Raw genomic sequence first — 21,105 nt, forward strand, 5'->3', positions numbered from 1 at the left:
GGTACATTTTAAAGACAGTTTGTAGCTATATTAGTGTAAAATTATCGAGAAAATCCACCTTGTAAATTTTTAAAATTCTCAGTGGTGACACTAATAATTTTGTATCCGAGTAATCTCCTATTATGTATGAAAACATATATTCTTTAAAAAAAAATCCCCTTCCTAACAGTTATGCTGTATTTGTGCAGCTCTGATGATCTAATCCTGAAATATTTAAGATAATTTAATTTCAAACACCAGGCCATTTATAAAACGTAAATGACATGGAAATCCTCAATTTCCTGCAATATCTTCTTATGAAAAATCAATCTGAAAATAAACTCAAGAAACTTTTTTTTTTCCCTCAAATAATAAAAATGCTTCAAACATTACAATAAACATGTCCCTGACTTTGTGCTCAATCAGAGACAGGAGTGTCTTGGGAAAGTGGAACTGACTAAGGGCCCCAATAGAAGGGAAGGAGGGGGTGGGGGGATGCATTTTTAAAAAAAAATAAAATCTAAGTAATAACTGCAATAACTAAATAAAAATTGGCTGAAGAAATCAGCGTGAAGAATGAACTTTTTATTTTTTGAAAAAGGAAACTCTCTGGAGACCTCTTACCCCTTAAATGTTCATAATGGTTTATCCCACCCTTAATCTCTGAAGGCAGTAAGACCAGAGTGATTGCGTGCTAATGCTGCTGAAGCATCAAGGCAGACTATGTTTCCCTCCAAGAAATGGAAATCAGGGTTCCAAAAAAGAAAACAAAGAAAGACAAGGAAGAAAACAAACTTACTTTGTAAAAAATAAAAAAATACAAAGATGCATGTGAGAGACAGATCAAGAGAAGAGAAGCAGGCGGCCCACAAAGCTGTGAATGCACAGGGCCCAGAATGTAGTGCTACGCCCCTGATCAGAGATATTGGCTGACTTTTACATTAATCAGACATTATGTTGAAAATAAATAATTTTACTGAGCTGAATGCTTGTGTAGCACTCAGACAGTAATTCATTAACTTTCAGTATTTGTTGTTGAAGGTACCAGGTGGCAGCACTGACCTCCGAGGCTTGTTACTGTGGCAACCAGCAACATGGTTTGGTGGCCAGTAAGTGTTCCAACACGTCTTCCATAGGAGGGACAAAAGATGTCAGAGGACAAAGACAAAGGTGAGACAGACTGCTGCTTTTCCTTTAAGGATCTGACCATTCATACAGTGTAAAACATTTAAAATTCACAAGAGTTTTAGGGACCAGTTCATAATTTATGCACAAAAACACGTGCAAATTACAAACAGTCATTGAAGCTTCTGTGTTGACGTGTGCTCGATGCTTTCACTGTGAATCTTTTTTCTTTTCTTTTTTTTTTTCTAATCTTGTCTTTAGTGTCCTCTACTTGCCTATTGGAGGTGGACAGGGAAATGTGGCACTGTACAGAACTGAAGGGCCATTTCTGCACAGAGTTCGTCTGTCTACGTCTTCACACAGAGTGCAGGCTGGGAGGACATTTGTTGTGGAAATTTCTGGAAACCTCGCTGGAAGTCCCAACCAGCCCACAGGTCAGCTGCTGTATTTCACACAGGTGTAATTCTTGGAAATATGATTCTTCCAGTTGCATGTAGTTTGACTCCATTACATATTAGTCATTTTTTAAACATTTTTCCCCTTAACATTTATTTTTTTGTCACTCTTTGTTATTGCGTTAATGTTTTTTTTCTTTGTTCGATATTCTTCAGCAGTTAAACATGAAATACTTTGAACTTTTACTTGAATGAATGATACTATATAATCAAGCATATTATTTGTAATTATATAACATTATTTGTTATTGTAAATTATTATGAATAAAATGATTACAGGGAGAGTTAATTAGAAATTTAGAAAGCCAGAATTTGTGTTGTCAGCACTAATGTATTTCTTTTTATTTTATTACTTATAAAAGTTTAATTATTTCACCAAAAAAATGTATTAATAAACATGTTTGGACACAAATTTGAAACAAGTTGTTTATTGCAGTGGAAAAGACATTTCCAATATTGTTTTTTGCAAGTTGCAGATGTATTGTGTAATGTATTCAAAATGATGAATAATTTATGTATATTATATATATTTCAAAATTATATATATATATATATATATATATATATATTATTCTAATTGTTATACAAAATAACATCTCTAGATCTAATTTTAAAATAACTATTTTGTTTGAAAAAAATATTAAATTTATGTTGTGCTATCCAATATTTAATTCAGAATGTTTTTGTTAATAAGCTCCTATGTGAAATAATATATTTATGCACGGAGAGAAAAAAAATTGATTGATGTTTAGATCATTTTAAAGTTTTCCATTTTCTGTTTTAAATGAGTTTTTCTGTGATTTTCAGGGGTCGTGGGTGTGGGAGGGGAGGACCTCTCTTACGTCACTGTTGAGTTTCAGGAAACGACCCCTAAAGGTCAAAGTTCACATCATGTCAACGTGTTGGATGATGGCTCCTTTGTTGTGTTACGTGACTGGACTTTGGAAACTCCAGGAAAATATCAAATCAGTAAGTTTAACAAGAACAAACAGATGTAATAACTTAATTTAAAAATATGCATGGTTTTGTAGTCACAATCTATCTTTCTCTTTTTTCTTTTTTCTCCTTTATCAATTTTTTTTGTTTAGATGTCAGTGTCTCCAACCCCCTCTCCACGCTCTCCTCCACCCTCCACCTCTCCGTCTTGCAGCCCTCTTCAGACGGCTTACTGGTCTCTGTGCTCCATGGTCCTCTGGGTGTCCCCTCCTGCGTGCCTTCGCTACAGTCAGACTTCAGCAGTGTGACTGTGGAGGCAGTACACCTGGGTGACCCTGTCACACTGCAGGCGCACATGATGGATGATGGTCTGGCAGTGGAGTTTTTTTGGTGGTTTATTCACAAGGAAAAAGAGAAAAACATGAAGGGTGTAAAGACAGCTTGCCTCCTAAACTCAGACTGTGTGAACAGCACTGCGGTGAGTAGGGCTGAGAGAGTAAACTGAGAGAAATGACTAATTATTATCTCAAAGGTTTATTAGCATTTACAGATGAAGCTCCCTCTTTTTAATTTATCACAGTGCTTTTTTAACATCTACCAACATGAATCAATGAAGCTAGGCAAAATGAAACAACTTTAACTGGTTGGTTTTCAATGACAACAAGAGATAGCTGTTTGAATCCTTTGAAACCTGAGAAAATTGGCGCGATTTCTTTCCAAAACATGAAAGACATGACCCAAAAATTTGCAAGAAATTTGTAAAAAAAAAAAGTTCAAGAAAATTAGTTTTAAAGAATTTAAAATAATAATTCATAAATGTAATTTTAGATATGTAACTATGTTTCCCTAGATTTTTTTTTTGTTCCCTAGACATTTTTCTTTGGCTTGATTAAGTAATATTCTAAATGTACTTATATGTTGCAATTTGTGGAACATTTCTTACCAAGTTGGTCCTTTTTCCTCACGTCATTGAAAGAAACTGCATGAATTTGCTCACATTTTAAAGGTTTAAATACTTGTGAAAGGCGTCTGAAAGCAGGCTAAGAAAAGTGAAAGGGTTAAAATACTGAATACATTAAAAACACCAGTACCAATCAATTAGTGATGTTAAAGGATTACTTCAACCACAAAATTATCCTTTGTATATCAATTACTCACCCTGTGTTACACTAAACCTGACAAAAACTGTTTTAAATAATAAGGTTTTAGCAGAAAATGCATGTGTTTAGCAACAGGATAAATAAGGCTTTGATTTTACTGCCCCAATTTATTCCAGTTCACCAACAATCAGTCAGTTTTTGGATTCTTCATGAACTGTGGAGACATGTGGGAAAAACAACGTTTTCTTCACAAATTCAGTGTAACACAGAGTGAGTAACTGATATACAAATGATCATTATAAGGTCAGCGGCCTGCTTGTGTCAGCATTTCAGTCTGTTTGTGACTGCTTTATTAAAAAGAATCTCAAAAAAATTATTATCCTTTGAACAGCTAAAAACTGCATTTTTGTCCTACACCTATTTTCTGCCTCTTCAAGTCTCCTTTCAGCTTCAAATATAGATGTATTGCCCATTTTATTTTCAAAAACAACCAAGGCAGTTTGAAAGGTTGGTGAAAAAAATTGAATTATTAAGGTGTCATGTGACAGATTTTTACAGAACAGTAATCCAACAAATCAAGTAAATCTGGGTGATTTTAAGTGAAGCTGTCAGCAACTGTGGTCTTAAAACACAATCAGAACTCAGCAATAACAATGACACATTGATTAAAATGTAACAATAATCATTTTTTCTTAATGTCCTGCATAGTGGTTAAGTTTTGGCCATTTCAGCATCAACTTAAATGCACATGTTTTATACATTGAGGGGAATTGGGGGGATTTCATTTTTACAAATAATGAAACATAAATTCCTGCAGAACTGGACTTTTGAAACAGAGGGAGTTCACATGGTGTCGGTGAACGCATCCAGTGCCTATGGATGGACACAGGAGACAATACATGTTGTGAGTACTCTGCGTTCATTTACTTACATCCTCATATTTATTCTTTTTAAAAGATAACACTGGTGATGTTTTAAATTTGTCTTGTCAACAAACCCCGTAAAAAGACTGAAACCAACAATGTGTCCCTCAATACTTAATGACTTCCACAGCATGTCTGTGTAGCACCAAGCCCCTCGGTTCTTACTGGAGATGTCTTTAATTATCTTTAAAAATGGCTCATAAATATAGAGTAATTTCCCAAAATAGTTGCTACACTACACAGTTTTTAGTAAATGTTTTATCCAGGAGACCGGGGTTTGTTTCCCATGTGAAACCAAATGTCAACATTGACAACCTGAGTAAAGATTTCTTTATAAAACATGGGAAGAAGGCGATGAGCAATGAAAGGAGAAATGGCCCAAAAATTACCACAAAAAAGAGTAAAAAGTACAAGAAAATTACCTGAAAATTAGTGGAAAAAAATGAAAAAGAAAGTAAGCAAACAAACAAACAAACAAACAAACAAGAAAATTACCCATAAATTAGTTTTTTAAAAAAGAGAAAAGGATAGATGATTAAATAAAAGAAAGTTTTAAAAAAGTGCTGAATTTTTTAATTTTTTTTATTTTGTAACTTACTTTTAAATATGAAATTATTTTATTTATAAATGTAGTTTTTACTTAGCTTTTTTAAAAATATTTTTGCAATTGCAAATTCTTACCAAGTTGCTGGTTGCCTTTTTTTCATGTTTTTGAAAGCAATCACATCAACTTGCTCAGAGTTAAAACGGTTTATCTCATATTTGTGCATTTTGGTACATGTATTTCCTATATCCAACATATTTTTGTGTTTGCACTTGCAGTTTGTTGTGCCCCCCACTGTCTCAGACCTCAGCATAAGTACATCAGGGAATCAGATGACTTCTGGAGAGGGAGCTTCTGTGCATGTGAAGCTGTTCACCACCATGAAGCACCTCCTCGTCCTTAACCTCACACTGAGTGGCATTTATGGCAGCATTGACATGAAGGACAATGGCAACAGAAACATCAAAATTACTCACCAGGAAAACAGTAATGATAATGACTGTAACAACAGTAACCAACTCAATCAAAACCACAATAACATTAATTGTTGGGAGGGCACCAACAGCTCAGAAACCCACCCTCTTCAACTCCTCCACACCTCCAACTGCTCCAGCTGCCATTTGTACCTCAACCTCCGCTGCTGCCTCCCCACCGCTGCAGGACAGTATCAACTCACAGCGTCTCTTCTCTCCACGTCTGACTCTTCAGTCCTGCTCTCCGCTGTCCTGCCTCGAGCCTTGATGGTGTACGAGCATATATGTGCCCTGTGGCCTTCTGGCAGTTGGAAGTCGTCCGTTTTAACACACACAGAACTCACCCTGGAGGTTGTCAGCCCTGCCAACCGAATGGGGTCAAGAGTGATTTGGACTCTCAGTTTGGATAACGTTTGGATGAACAGAACAACTGAAGAGTGGAACATAAATGTGTCCTTTCAAATAGCAGGCTGTTATAAAGTAACAGTTAAGGCCTTTAACCCAATCAGCTGGGCCTCATTCTGCACACAAATCTTTGTTCAAGATCCAGTCAGAGAGTTGGTGTTAAATGTTCCCAGCGTGATCACAACAAATCAAAAACACTTTGTTTTCTTTAGCATCAAAGCTGGGTCAAATGTGACTGTGTCTCTGCTGGTAAATGCAACGTTGTTGTATAGAAACACCAGCTACACAACAGGAGAGGAGGCAAGGGTGGTTTTGCTTCTCGACCGCACTGGGACAGTTGTGGTTGAGCTTCGCGCTGAGAATCGAGTGTCTTCTCAGAACAAGAGCGTGAGAGTGTATGTTGAGGGGAAGAGGAAGCCGTCACCACAAGTTAGAGTTAATCCAACGTGGCAACCACCTGCCAATCAAAGTACAGCTCACAACCTGCCTGACAATGGTGAGAAAGTGTTTCAAATGAACACCAACTGAGCAGTGCAAAGCATATATCCAGTAATTAAGTGTTTTAGAAAAAAAAGTGACTTTTTTTCTAGTAAATGACCAAGATTTTTATTTTTTAATCCTTTGAAACCTTACCATATTGTCTTGATTTCTTTCAAAAACATGAGAAAAGGTCAGTGAGCAATGAAAGAAGAAATAATAAAAGAGAAAAAAATTGCAATAAATTAGTAAAAGAACAAGAAAATGACAATTAGATAAAAAGAAAGAAAGAAAAAGCACATGGAAGTTAAATAAAAGGAAATGACCTGGAAAAAGTGCTTTAAAATTATATTATGTAACACATTTTTACATACAAAATTATTATAACTACAAATATAGTTGTTCCCTAGCTTTTTTTCTCTTTTCCCTGGAAGTGGGGTTGTATGGGGAACTTGAACATAGTCAGTGTATTAGATATCAGTCAGCACACCCACAGTTTGGAGAGGCAGGCCTAAGTCTGACACGGAAGTTACGCATTGCACTGCTGTGGACGGGGTCAGCAATAAAATGTATTTTAATCCTCTAAATAAAGTCTCACCCCCCAAAAAATTAATATCAGTTTAAGTGTATGCTATATTGAGAGTATTTTCACCACTTTGCCTTTATGTTAAATAGCCCATTTCAAGGGGTAAGACGATAATGTCTTTAATTCCCCAATTTTTCTTGTCAAAGCTACCAGACTTCATTGAGAAAAACTATAATTTTAGCTTGCTGAACACAGGAGTTGCTGGTCTGCTGCCTTAGTCAGTAAATTAGTTTGCATTATTGTGTGACTTTGGTGAATCTGAACTAACGCTTTTAAATGTCAAAGTCACAAAACAACACAAACAAAAGATGAAGACTGATAAAGATTGTAAGTTGAAACGCATAGCCCATTTATTATTTATTACCCCATTTTTTACTTTTGCAAAACAGTGTGCCTTGGAATTTTTTGGTTTTGACTCACTAAAAAAATATAACAAGTATAAGCTCTCCCTCCTTTTTTGGTCATTTTTGTCCTTGAATTTCAAAGAGCACCTCTCTTTGAAACCTTTATATGTTAAGTAGCACTCCTCAGCCAAACTTTTGATAACAACAAAACAAAAAAGTTTTACAAACAAAATAACTGCTCAAGGCAACAGTAGATCAGCAGCTCATATTTTCAGTAATGTTAAATCAGTGTTTTTCTTCATTTTCCTGTGGGAAATCAACATCTGACATTGCTAAAAGATTGCTTAGCTCCCATCATGTTGAAACCAGACTGCTTCTCCAAACTGGGGGCGTGTGAACTAATATCTGCTTTTTGTAATATGCTATCTATGGGTACATTATACAACCCCACTTCAAAAAAAAAACGAACTATCCCTTTAACACTGTCAAAGAAAATGAGAGCGTCAAAATGATCAGTACATGAATGCTCATTCAGGGTTTTCTGGTCCTCTTTTTCTATCATTTGTCACTCTCTTGAGACAAATGGTTTATGTCTCCACATCATAATTCTTTATTTCTTTTCCTAGAGCATTTACATTTTTACATTACAAATTTGTGTTTAAGACTATAAACTATTGACAAGGTGATATCTGTTTTGTCTCCTAACAGTGCTGATTTATTCAGCAAAGCAAGCTTATCCCACAAATACAGATGTAACTTTCCTGGCTGTGGCTGAAGCACCGGATCCTGTAGAGTTCTTCTGGCACTTTGGAGACTCAACATCAGACAGAACCACCTTAAGGACCGTCACCAAAAGATACCACAAACCTGGCAGGTATGAGACACAGATGAAGTATTCAAAACATGATTTAAATCTTCTTTGTATCCATAACTGTGCATAGTTTCACTGCATTTCAAGCAACAAATTAATCAAAAGTGTGTCATAAAAATACTTAGATAACATACTAACAAGAATAAATGGAGACAGTACATAGACAGTTCTTTTTCCTGAATAGTATCGTAACAAGCTGCAACACTTTGTCCCTTTGTCTTCAATATAGGTATGATGTATTTGTGGTCATGTCAAGTGGCCAGATCTCCCTTACCTCCGATGTGTTCCCGCTGGTCGTCCAGAGAGCGGTGAAGCTCAACAGGCTGCTCCACCAGGCTTCTGTCCTGCAGAACCAAACTATGACAGTGAGCTGCAGGGTCAATGTGGGGACTGACGTCACCTTTCTGTGGAGCTTTGGAGACGGATCATCCAGGCTGGGACAGAGCACAGAGCAGCACGTCTTCTACAGGTGAGTTTCTCTATCATTATTCATTTTTAATTAGCTTGATTTATTGCAGACATATCAGCACTGGTGCATATGTTGGCCAAAATGATTTTTTAAAAAAGATATTTTTTAGGGAAGTAGTAGCTCAGTCCATTTGCTAAACATGTGTGTGTATTTTGGGCCTGAGTATGTAACATGTAAGTAACAACAGAGTAAAAAAATGTAAATTTCCTTCAGGGATTAATAAAGAATGTCTTCTACACACATATATCTAAGGCACAATAAAAAAATCCAATATTGGTAAAGCTGTTTTTTTTTTAACAATTATTTGTTATGGAGCAGTTTGTAAAACAGAAGCGCAAGGTATCTTTAATTTCTTTTATGTATAAAAACCTAAAATTTCTTCCCCTAAAGTTTTATTAAATGAACCTTGAAAAAAAGTTTTATTTCAAAATAAATGCACGCATCCTATTTAGCTTGAGTTTTTATGTTTTTCAGTTACCTATTAATCTTTAAATTTCATAACTGTATGTGCATTTTTGCCTGTGTTCATTTATTATGTGTTTTTACTCTCTGCAGGACGGGAGAGCTCCGACTGGAGGTCACTGTGTCTAACCTGGTCAGCTCTGCCTCTCTAAGTAGTCACATCTTTGTAGTGGACCGACCTTGTCAGCCTCCACCAGTGAAAAACATGGGGCCTTTAAAAGTACAGGTACATTTTACCAGTAAGACTGTCACCTTTGTCTACCATGGTTAAAAAAATTAAAAAAAGATTAAATTGCCACCTTCTCTCTTCAAGGTGCAGAGATATGAGGTAATCCATCTGGGGGTGACCTATGAGACAGAAGTTGACTGTGACATTTCAGGAGGACTTCAATACACCTGGACGCTGTTTGACTCTGCAGAGAAGGTCTTCCCTTTGCCTCTCGTAGACACACACAGACAGAGCCTCATACTGCCCAGCCGTCTCTTGCACTATGACACCTACACTGCTATAGCCAGGGTAAGTAGAGGACCTAAGACACTTCATGTCCTACCACTGAATTGGGTGTATTTCGACTTCAGTAGCTGTCATTGCTTTGCAGGTTCAGATTGTTGGGAGTGTGGTGTACAGTAACTACAGTGTGAGAGTGCAGGTGATACCAAGCGCTCCTGTGGCCTTCATCCAGGGTGGCACCAACATCTTTATTAACCACGGAAACACCACTGTGGTCACACTGGACGGGCAGAGATCTTACGACCAAGACTTCCCCATGAACCCAGTCGGGTACAGAAACTGTTTGATGCATACACAAAACGTTTAATGGATATAATGGATATGTGGATTCAAACTCTAACCTATAGTGCTATTTATCAATCTAGATTGTTTTGGTGTGAGATGTCGAGTGTTGGACATCTTCTCTAAAATACAATACAATTTGAGCACCACAAGCCGAGTGCCATCTAAGCCAATTATATTTTAGGGAAGGCAGACATCTCCACAGCCAATATCTCCAACATTCAGCAACTCACATCAAAATAATCTAGACTGATAAATAAAATGACAGGCAACAGAGAAAAAAAATGTATTTATGATTTTGGGGTGAACTGTCCCTTTAACACTGTAATTTTCCCCTTTTTTCTCCTCACAGCTTCAGTTGGACATGTAAACCAGTAAGCTTCATCACCAGCTCCTGTTTCCACCATGACGTTCCCACTACGTCCCCTGTTCTGGTATTTCCTGCTAGTTTCCTAAAACACAACTTTGACCAGTTCCAGTTCACACTCACCATCCACAGCGGTGAGCGTTCAGCTTCATCACAGACCTTCCTCACGTTAACACCCAATGTGATCGGGTAAGAGTCATAAAAACATTACTATACTAGTCACTATATCTGAAGACTATAGATGTGCATTAACAGGCAGATTACACAAACACATTCACATTCACTTCAGCTCATTGAATAGTGCTGCTTGGTCGGTGCTGTTCACTTTTATATTATGATGTGTTAAATGCATTGTGTGTTTTCAAAATATTTGTACAGGAAATATACAGTTTCTACTTGTTAAATGCTTACATTTTACATATTTACATTTATATCCTTGTGCAACAAAAATAAATGGTTGGGTTCAGTCAACAAAAGCACATGGTTAGGTTTAGAGGAAAACATCATGTTTTGGCTGGACATTCAAATAGGAAGCAAACAGTGGTCTCATGGGTGAAAGTCCAGGGTTTGTTCAAGCTCTTACATAACGTTGTTACTAGCACTGTTTCAAACTCATGCTGTCCAGCGATATTAGAAACTGACACCACCTGCTGGTGTATCAAACTGCCACAAAAGGTGCCTTTTTGCGTTGGTGTCTGACACTAAAATCGCTGACCAAGCAGCGGTATTTGATGACAAGCTGGACTAAACCTCTAAAATGTTATAAACACACAACACCTTTTTTTTTTACAGTCATAGAGCAAAGTCTGTCTGCAAATCACGTTTACACCAAAGGACAGATAAAATTGGTATACAATGAAGTGAAAAGAATTTTAGAAATATTGTCCACAATTTAAGAGTGTACTGGACCTTGGTACACCTTGTAACGCTTGCATCTGAATGTTTCCAACCCAGAAAAGTGTCACTTTACTGCCCTCAGTGCCAGGGAGACCAGGTGAACTGGGATCAGTCTTTCTCTGTCAACGCCTTATGTGAAGGCTGCAATATTTCCACAAAGTACATTCAGTACACCTGGAGCCTGTACGTGGTCAATGCATCATCCAAGCCTGCCACAGAAGGTAAATAAAATAAATAAAGTACCATCAATGTATTTCCAAGAAATATATGTCACTTTAATTCTATTCTCTTCTTTTCTATTCTAGTCCCATTTTGTTACACAGTGGATCTCAGTGCTCCCTCCACCATCATGGAGGGTCCTGTTGCCTCCCCTCAGACCTCAACCCTGCATCCTGCTACAGGTACACCCATGCTGTCAATACCTCTGCCAAACCCTCAGTTCTGAATGAGACAGTTAGCCAAACATTATCGAAGAATAAAAGAAAGAAGTCAGCTATGGCTGGTATGTAGTCAAATGTAACTGGTGAGATAAAAACAGCAACCTCAGTGCTCCCAAAATGGGTTTCCTCTGTAAAAACAACTTTAGGAAACCATAACTTTGCATACTGACACAGAAAATAACACCATGTCCCTAAATATGACTTCCCTGTTTTTCTCCTCACACAGCTGTGACAGAACTGGAGCCCTTGCTTGTCTCATCTCTAGTCAACATGAGCACAGCAGGATCTGGTAAGAGGGGCAGCTGTGCACGCTGCCATGGTACTGCCAGCTTTTACTGCTTAAAAGGAATACTTCACCCCACAAATGACTATTTATGTAATTATTACTCACCCAGTGTTAAGCTGAATTGATGATGAGAATTTTGTTTTTCTTGCATGCCTTCATGCTGAAAGAAGAATTTACAAAAATGGACAAAATTCTTGATAAATTGAAGTCATGTAGGTCTATATTTAACACCAACAAAGCTGTAATAAAACGCATGTTCACAAACTCATACAACTTGTGCAGTATAATCCAAGTCTCATTTATTCAGTCGTATGCTCAGTACTTCCCTGACAGCCCTTTCCGTCGAGGAGCTGAACCAAAGGTAAAACTTATCTTTGCTTCCTTCAAAGCAACACTCCATTAATAAAATCTGAAATTTTACCTTGCTGGATTCAGAAAGGGCTGTCTGTCTGCGAAGTACTGAGCATACGACTGGTTAAATAAGACTTAGATTATACTGCACAAGTTGTGTGAGAGCTTGTTGATGGAGTTTTTCAGATAATTTTTCTGTCGTTAAATGCAGACCCCAATGACCTCAGTTCATCAAGAATTTCTTTTATTTTTGATTCTTCGTTCAGCGGAGGCATGCAAGGAAAAAAAAAGGTCCTCGTGAATTCCACATAACATTGGGTGAGTTATTGTTATACAAATGGCTATTTGGGGGGTGAAGTATTCCTTTACAATGGAATTTATCTCATTCTGGTAGGTATACTGGAATCAGATGTTGTGAAGTGTGAATATGTAACGTTTACCATGCTCACAATGTTAAAAAAAAACAAACTTAAAAACATTTAAGACATGGACATCTACAGGGAAAATTAACAGGAAGTAATAATGTGCAAGGTCATGGTTACAGTAAAATGAATAGTTTATGAATTATTTAACAGCTTTTCCTCTTTATGTCCAGGAGAGGAGCCCTTTTATCACTCTCTGAGGGAGACTGACCCCCCAAAGCCTTTGTACTCCTCCACTGAATACCTGCCACTTCCCCTTGACAACAGAGGCGTCCTCTATTCAGACCACCACGGCCAAAGTGACGTTATCAGTGAATTCCCGATGGATTCTGACTCCTCTGCTGACTGGGAGTTTTCATTTCCATTCCTGGAGAACAGTGACTGGGAAGATCGACTAGGTGAGACAAAACTGATCTGAAATTTGGGCTGTAAAGCTTGTCTGGTCTGGCAGTCGCATAAAATTAAACAATTATTCAACTCATTTGATTCACAAGCTACCGAGTGGTATAAAAAGTAATTAAAATTACCCCCACTTTTACCAGCTACAACATTAAAGTGATGCACACATTAATGTGAAAGTAATTATAATCCAATAATATATATGACCCCTAAAACATTATTTTACTAAGTATATTTTGATGCTAATACTTTTATATTTTTTACCTGAGTAAAAGTTTGAATGCAGGACTTAAAGAGAGCATTTCAAGATATATTTGTCGCCTTTTTTCGCATGTTTTTAAATTAATCGCACCAATTTGCTCAGGGTTCAAAGGTTTAACTAGGCCTACTTGTTAAAGGCATCTGAAAGACGCACAAGAAAAATAAAGTCACTCCAGGTTTCAAAGAGTCAATCTCAAATCTTTGTTGGATCATAACATATGGGGTATAGAATAAATCTCGATTTTCAAATCGATTTACAGCTGATTAGGTATGGCTTGTTGGTTTTAGCCTTTAGCTGAGATGATTTTCAGAAATCCTCCAGTTAAGAAAAGTGAGGTGTCAGCAGCAAATGACCATATAAAACGGTCAATAAAGCAGATTTTACATTTGTGGATCACTTCAGCCACATGAGGTCATGAAACGTAAGGTTGATTGACACTGGCTGACTCCTATGCTGACGTGATGACGTACTGCGGTAAGCGTATGATCTCACTTCCGGTGATTCTTTGTTTGTGTTTGGTAGCGTCCCTGTGCTGCTCCTGCGACCGATTCTCAGCTAATCTTGTAGTTTGCTCTTTACTCCAGCTGCTTGTTACTTGCTTGCGATGTAAACTCACTTAAGGTTTACTCGAGCACTCACTGCTGTCTTCTCCTGTCAGCGGGTTTCCTGTTTAATCACACAGCCGTTCACTCGCTGCTAGCTCGTTAGCTACTTTAGCTCAGGTTATCGAGCTGCTGCTCTCCTGCCCGGTGTGTCAGATGTGTAGTTTTTTATCCAGATTCTCAGAGTTTATATCAAGTTTAGTGCTGAAAACAAAGTTATTATCATAGGTGATTCTAACAATCGTGTGGCCATTAATAATGATATCGTCAGTGTTGCATTCTTCAAACTATTGGCTTCAGTCAGTGTACACAAACCCACCCACCACTTCAACCACACCGTAGAGTTTGTCCTGGTGTATAGCATCAAAATTGAAGATTTAAAAGATTTAACAGTCTTTCCTGATAATCCCGCTCTGCCAGACCATTATCTGATAACTTTCAATGTTTTGTTACTATACTATACTAGTTACTATAGCAGATGTCGCAGCTAGAGTAGCTACATTTAAAGAATTGGTGGCTGAATGTGACTGAGAGCGCTTTTAGTAACTTAAGTCACTCTCACATTGATTGTCTTGTTGATAGAGCTGCTGGCTCACTGGGATCAGCTCTCAACTGCGTTGTACCTTTTAAGAAAAAGATTAATGAAACAAAGAAAATTAGCTTCATGGTTTAAACCAGAAATTAAAACAAATATTGAAAAAAATTGACAGAAATTGTTGTACAGTAAACCTGGAAGAGTCCCGTTTAGTCTGGCAGGACAGTCTTAAATCATATAGAAAGGTCCTCCGCCATGCCAGAGCAAACTATTACTCATTGTTATTACTATTACTCAGAGTCACAGCTCTGTATAGCCTTGTATTCATTTAGCCCTCAGAAGCGATGATATTATGAGTTTCTTAAATTATAAATTATAACTATTGGAGATCAAATTGATCACCTCTTGCCCTTAACCGACCTGGCCTCAGACACGGGTACTTTGGATATGGCAGTAAGGCCTAATATTAGACTGGTTTCCTCCCACTGACCATCACAAACTCTTTTTATTATTTCTGCATCAAAGCCATCAACCTGCCTGTTAGACCCCATCCCAACTAGGCTACTTCAGGACGTTTTAGATTTAATTGTCAAGTATTTGTTAGATGTAATCAATGTGTCTTTATTATCAGAATTATGTTCCACAGTCCTGTAAAGTAGCTGTCATTACACCCCTTCTAAAGAAGCCCACTCTTGACCTCGAAGCCCAGAGGTTTTAGCAAATTATAGACCGATATCCAATTTCCTCTTTATTTCTAAAATCCTTGAGAAAGAAGGTGCTAACCAACTTTGTGACTTCCTCCAAGAGAATAGTTTATTCAAGGATTTTCTGTCACGAATTTAAAGTGCATCACAGTACAGAGATGACATGGTGCTTTTTAAAAAAAATTGCAGCAGAGGTAAAAGATTTGTGTAAAATCTAAAAAGTAAGTTTTGTGAAAAAGGTTAGTTTTCCAATCTGCAACTAATCCATAGAAAATTATGAGGAGAAATAGGACACAATCACTAAATTTCTTTATCTGATCATAACACAATTAAGCTTCTCATATACACCGTCTGTGCAGGTTTTCAGTGTGTAACTACTGTATATTGTGCATTGAATCTGTTTCTCTGTCAGATTATGTTATTCCCCTGATGAGAACAGAGGAAGGAGACCCTGGGATATCAGCAGGAAGACCTACAGGTACAGTAGTGTGTTTGCTGATAATCACCTGTGTGTGTGAGGTTGTGTGTTAATCCTGTATATATCCTCAGGGGTGGATGGTGAGAGCTTCAGTCCAGGAGACGATTCAGTGTTTGATTCTGCATCACATGAAGACAAAGGGAATAATCTGTTAGATTCCAGACCATCTGTTGTGATTCAAGACCCAATCCTGCTCGATTTACCTCGAGACCTGGTAGACAGAGGCCTTTTTGAGTCCTACACTTATACAGGTGCATTGTGCAGGACACTCACAGACACACAGATCCTCTCTTTATCCACCTAACTCAGCCTTTAGTCATCTCTCTGATTCTCTTCAGGCATATCCTCCCCTTTGCTCAACTTCAGACCGTTCAGCCTGAAGCCTGGGAGCAGATACATGTTGGAGGTCACTGCCAGTAAGTTTCACAAAAATAACTGGACTTTGGACTCTGAACTATGGCAGAATAAATAGATAGAAATGACTTGAAATACAGATTGTTTATACTCCTAAGTAAATCCTATCGGTCACAATCACAGGTGATCAAGGGTTTTGAATCGGACACAAAAAATCATAGTTGAGGCTAATTGTGAATTGAATGTGGTTGAGTTTTTCATTGATTGATGCCTGTATTTCAAACATGTAAAAAAAACAACAAAAACAGCAGTTAAAATGAATAACAAAAAGAAAAAAAAGAAAAAATTGCCATACACAATTGCCTCAATGTACATGTGTGAAAAGGAATATGAAGAAGTATAAACTTATTTAATCCTACCCCTTTATTATATATTTAAATAATTATCAGAATCTCCCCTATAGAAACCCAAGACTTGTCATATATGTACCAGTGTACACATATACACCCCACATCTAAATATTCACATCTAAATCTAAATATTCTAATCAAAGATAATCATCACAGAAGTCCTGATGTCTTAATTTTTCTCATATTTGCTATAGTGCTTATATATGTTTTTTCTACTATCCAGGCAAAGTTCAGCAATTCCTATTGTTCTAATAGTCCAGTGAGATCGATGCAGAATAGATGTGATCTAGTTTTCAGGGTTCGGCATAACCATGGTGGTTTCTAAATTTTGAGGTCTTGTGTGTAGGATTTAATGACATCTAGTGGTCATAGAGATCTGAAACTTCTCCTGTGTGCCAGTTATGTTGGCTACAAATGCAAATAGTCCTATTTAGAGCTGGTGTTTGATTTGTCTGTTTTGGGCTACTGTACGATAACATAGCTGCATATGTACATATAAAGGGCTCACAAGTTAACGAAAACGCAGCAATTTGTATTTTCAGGACGTTATACACTAAAGAAAACATAGCTTTTAGTATTATATGCAATTTAGTTAGGCAGGAAGGAAGGCTAATGGATATCCTGATACTCTGCCAATAGATACACTGGACCTTTAAAATGAAAACAACAACACCGGTTCTATGTTAGCCCATCATGTACTCTTCTAATGAAAATTGATTGAAATTGAAAGTGATGGATCTGGGCGCTAATCTGATTGTTATCTGCTATTCTCAGAATCCCATGATAGTTTTCTGGGCCGGACTCAGCTTTTCTTAAAAACCAACCCTGCTCCAAAGGGCATGACATGCCAGGTGCAACCAGTCAAAGGAGTGGAGTTATACACACACTTCAGCATCTTCTGCACCTCAGGGAGAGAGGTATCACTGGTCTCACACACATACACACACACATACAAACGTGAACACACAGACACATGTATTTATTTTTTGACCCTACTATACCAGATGGGTGTTATTTAAGGTCCTTTGTAGAACGTATGTGCGCCAACTAATGTTTTATTTCAGGAAAAGTTTTAGAAGACTAATTTAGGTTTAAGGATCTTTGTGCATGCTAAGATACTGTATATAGTGACGATTTTGTTACAAAAGAAAATAGAATCATAACTTCTATCTGGGATAATTTCTTTACTACCTCATACTTATCTGAGACAATATGTGTCTTTGTAAATACCAAATATTTCTCTAAAATGTGCAGGTCCTCTAAATTTTTTTTAACTCTCCTTATTGAGTTTTTCAAAACATACAATTGTACAAGATAATATACAAAATCAGCATATGTAGGAAGAAGAAAACCACCTACCTTTTTCTCAACCCACTAATTTTCCCTACTCATCCCAGTGCCCCCCCAACCCCTCAATCCCACCCTGCTAGGCTACTACCATCAAAAATAAAATAAAGCAGTGATAGCAATACTAACAAACAAGATTACACAAGCAATGCACAACTGAATAAGTAAATGAAAGGAGACAAATTCTAAGAATTTATATAAATATGTATCCAAAAAAAGAGTAAAAAAAAAAGAGAGGAAAACTAAACTAAACATTATGCATTTGGCTCCACAACCCTACACACCCACATGCCTACATACATATTTCCCATAGGGCCTTTAAGTTTGTGCATAAGTTTCTCTCGTTCCATCATGTTATACCAACATACACAGAAAAATCAGACCTTAACAAACTACAAATGTATCCACCATTTCTCTCTACCTTTTATTTGTTTATACTGTCTTCTGCATGTTAGCCTTCATATGTTTTTGTGTCCATGTGCTGTAGGACTTGCAGTATGAATACAGTGTCAGTGTAGGAGGCAGACCTCCCTGGGTGTTGTATAAGGGGCGGGACTTCCAGTACTACTTCAGCCTTCCTTCTGGTGACCCAAGTGATGACTATAAAGGTAAAGTTAAACGCACAGACACACTGATTTGTAAATTTTATAGTGTGTACCAGGGATGCATCACCATGCTAACTCACTGAGTGATTGATTTCTGTGCTTGAAGTAACTATTTACACAGAGATCAGGAGCAGCATTTATGGGATGGCCACTAAACCCTGTCCTGTCATTGTCCAAGTCCTACCAAGCTTCCTCAGAGACACATCTTCTCATCTTGATCCTGATCTGGAGCTGTAAGAGTCACCATGTCATCATATTATGGATTATGGTTATGTTTATGTTTCAGAGTTTTGTTAGAGGTGTATTCTGTGTACCATACAACAATTCAAGGTGCAACGTTTTTGCAGACCATACTGGAAAATTGTAGTGGCAAAAGCCTATATGAGTACCGAACGCTGAAGTTTACCACATATATTTGAAAAGACTGACTCTGAAATTACTTAAAATCATATAAATTTATTCTATTTTCCTAACCAATGAAAGTGTTTTTGAAAATGGGAATTATTGGTCTGCCGTTGCCTTGGCTTGTATGGTAAAACAACAAAAAAAAATTTCCAAATATAACTTGCACTTAAAACTGATATTGGGTCTTTTTAGGTGGCTAAATTAAGGTTTGTTGAGACAATACATTGCTTAGCTTTTGTGCCGATAGATTTAGTTTAACAAAGATGCTAGAAAAGCGACAGCGTGTTAAATATATATATCTTTAAACATTAAAGTTACAGCTAAAAATGACAACAGAAAGAAACAAGTTACTATGTCTACCTAGAGGTGTTAGCGTTATGTAACAGTGCTCATAATATTTCAGTCTTTATTGTGCCCTAAATTATGTCAACTTTTTACTGGCAATCATGTTCTGAAGATGTACATTTTAAAAAGTTACTGTCTATTAAAGTTACTATTTATACAGCATATGTTGTTCCTCCTCTCCAGTGCAGAGTCAGGTCTCAGAAACCTGTCAGCTCTGATGCAGCTTGGAAACAGTGTGGAGATTCGTAACTACGTCAGTCTCCTCTCCAGCATCCTAAACAGACTCAGCCTGGACGAAGTGGCCAATACACATGAACAGAGACACACACGCAATGTGCTCATTAGCACAGTGTGTGAGCTTGAGAGCAGTGTAAAGGTAAACACACATACACACACACACACACACACACACACACACACACACACACACACACACACACACACACACACACACACACAAATCCCTATCCATCCAATAAAAAATCTCCTACAGCCTCCAAAAAACACTATACAAAACCTCAAGATTAACAGAACAACATTTCTCATTTGAACAAATCCATCTTCTACTGTCTATCCCTGTTTCTCAGTCACAGTTTGATTTTAACTTTACAACCTTTTGCAGCATTTTAATAAAATGTCATTTAATCCTAGGCATCAATGTTGGACAACGTCAGCATTCTCAAAAACCTGTTACAAGTTACAAGTCAGGCAAGTGGAAAGTCATCTCCTTTCATGGACTTTCAAAGAGACACTGATAGATGCTTGCCAAAAGATGATTTTTCATACTTGCTTTATCCTGTTTAGGTGACCTTATCTAGTGCAAGACGAGTGACAGCTCACATTCAGGTCATCTCTGAGCAGTTTTCAGAGCCCGGTGCTCCAGCTCAGTTCCATCTGGACCAGAAGACACTCAACACCCTGGTCGCCCTGCTTTCATACAGCCTGCAAGCTGCTGTCACGATTAATGACTTCACACCAGAAATGTCCACCAGTACTGACATTACACAGACATTAGAGTCAGACCCACGTGATGAAATACAGGACACTTCGAGCATTAACATCCAACGAGGAGGATCGATTTCAGCAAAGCAGGCGGTGCAGCTTGTAGCTAATATTCTGCAGACTGCTTCAGACCTGATGCTGGTGAGAAAAATCAAATATTCTTATGCATTTCTACTCATGAAATTGCTTATTTTTATTTTAAATTTGTACCTTGCATTTGTCAATTCCCAGAAATACGTCTTGTTCCACGAAGCCCAGGAGCACAGAGTCATCAGTGGTCTTATCACCCTATATGCCACATACCAAAACCAAACCTCCAGAGTCATCAGCAGTGGCTCAACCACAGTCTACATTCCTGCCTCCCTCATCCAACTTCTGTTTTTTCATCGCAGTAGAGAGACTGAGAACAGACCACATCGGCCATGTGTGCTCAGCATGCTGACTGAGCTCAGCCACAACCCTTACGCCAGGATCCATGGTCCTGGAACGGTGAGACTGGTGTGATATCATGACACTGAGTTATTAAACAGAAAGGCATTACTCTTATTTTCCTCTGCTGATTTCCAGCTGAGCGGAAAAGTGGTTGACCTGAGTGTGTACAAGTGCAGCACGAGGAGAAAGATCCGTGTTCGCTCCCTGATTCAGCCAATAGACATCGAGCTGCAGCAACCACCAAAACATGTGAGTCGCCATTTCTTCTTTTCTGTTCGCTGCAAGTTGACTTCATTCACACCTTTTCACTACAGTCATTCACATTGTTAAATAAAAGTGGGTGTGATCACATCCATTCTGCAGAAGAGCTCTGCACGCGAGTACATCCTCCTACGCAGCCAGGTCAACTACCACAGCTTCAACATTACCCAGGAGCACTTGCGGCAGGCCATCCAGCTGAGTGTGGTGTTCACACCGCTGCTCAACCACGCATTTCCCATCATGCTGCTCTTCAGGTAGA

At 37.9% G+C, this 21,105-nt stretch overlaps 1 protein-coding gene across 1 annotated transcript in view; it reads left to right on the top strand.

Moving 5' to 3' along the window:
• Positions 1 to 1,237: 1,237 nt before the first annotated feature.
• Positions 1,238 to 21,105, top strand: part of pkd1l1 (polycystin 1 like 1, transient receptor potential channel interacting) — a 46,987-nt gene continuing 27,119 nt past the window's right edge. The window contains exons 1-27 of the mRNA XM_088072116.1: positions 1,238 to 1,538; positions 2,367 to 2,528; positions 2,648 to 2,977; positions 5,723 to 6,436; positions 8,056 to 8,221; positions 8,448 to 8,687; positions 9,243 to 9,375; positions 9,463 to 9,666; positions 9,749 to 9,930; positions 10,295 to 10,498; positions 11,264 to 11,427; positions 11,512 to 11,607; positions 11,873 to 11,935; positions 12,879 to 13,103; positions 14,934 to 14,939; positions 15,620 to 15,685; positions 15,757 to 15,936; positions 16,024 to 16,101; positions 17,224 to 17,366; positions 18,284 to 18,404; positions 18,508 to 18,634; positions 19,335 to 19,527; positions 19,803 to 19,859; positions 19,956 to 20,294; positions 20,385 to 20,642; positions 20,721 to 20,834; positions 20,949 to 21,100. Coding sequence (XP_087928242.1) covers positions 1,247 to 1,538; positions 2,367 to 2,528; positions 2,648 to 2,977; positions 5,723 to 6,436; positions 8,056 to 8,221; positions 8,448 to 8,687; positions 9,243 to 9,375; positions 9,463 to 9,666; positions 9,749 to 9,930; positions 10,295 to 10,498; positions 11,264 to 11,427; positions 11,512 to 11,607; positions 11,873 to 11,935; positions 12,879 to 13,103; positions 14,934 to 14,939; positions 15,620 to 15,685; positions 15,757 to 15,936; positions 16,024 to 16,101; positions 17,224 to 17,366; positions 18,284 to 18,404; positions 18,508 to 18,634; positions 19,335 to 19,527; positions 19,803 to 19,859; positions 19,956 to 20,294; positions 20,385 to 20,642; positions 20,721 to 20,834; positions 20,949 to 21,100 — 5,009 coding nt within the window. The 5' untranslated portion in view covers positions 1,238 to 1,246. The remainder of the gene's footprint in view (positions 1,539 to 2,366; positions 2,529 to 2,647; positions 2,978 to 5,722; positions 6,437 to 8,055; positions 8,222 to 8,447; positions 8,688 to 9,242; positions 9,376 to 9,462; positions 9,667 to 9,748; positions 9,931 to 10,294; positions 10,499 to 11,263; positions 11,428 to 11,511; positions 11,608 to 11,872; positions 11,936 to 12,878; positions 13,104 to 14,933; positions 14,940 to 15,619; positions 15,686 to 15,756; positions 15,937 to 16,023; positions 16,102 to 17,223; positions 17,367 to 18,283; positions 18,405 to 18,507; positions 18,635 to 19,334; positions 19,528 to 19,802; positions 19,860 to 19,955; positions 20,295 to 20,384; positions 20,643 to 20,720; positions 20,835 to 20,948; positions 21,101 to 21,105) is intronic.

This window comes from Plectropomus leopardus, chromosome 21 (assembly GCF_026936395.1).
Source record: "Plectropomus leopardus strain MGB_pleo_1.0 chromosome 21, ASM2693639v1, whole genome shotgun sequence".
Classification (NCBI taxonomy): Eukaryota; Metazoa; Chordata; class Actinopteri; order Perciformes; family Serranidae; genus Plectropomus; species Plectropomus leopardus.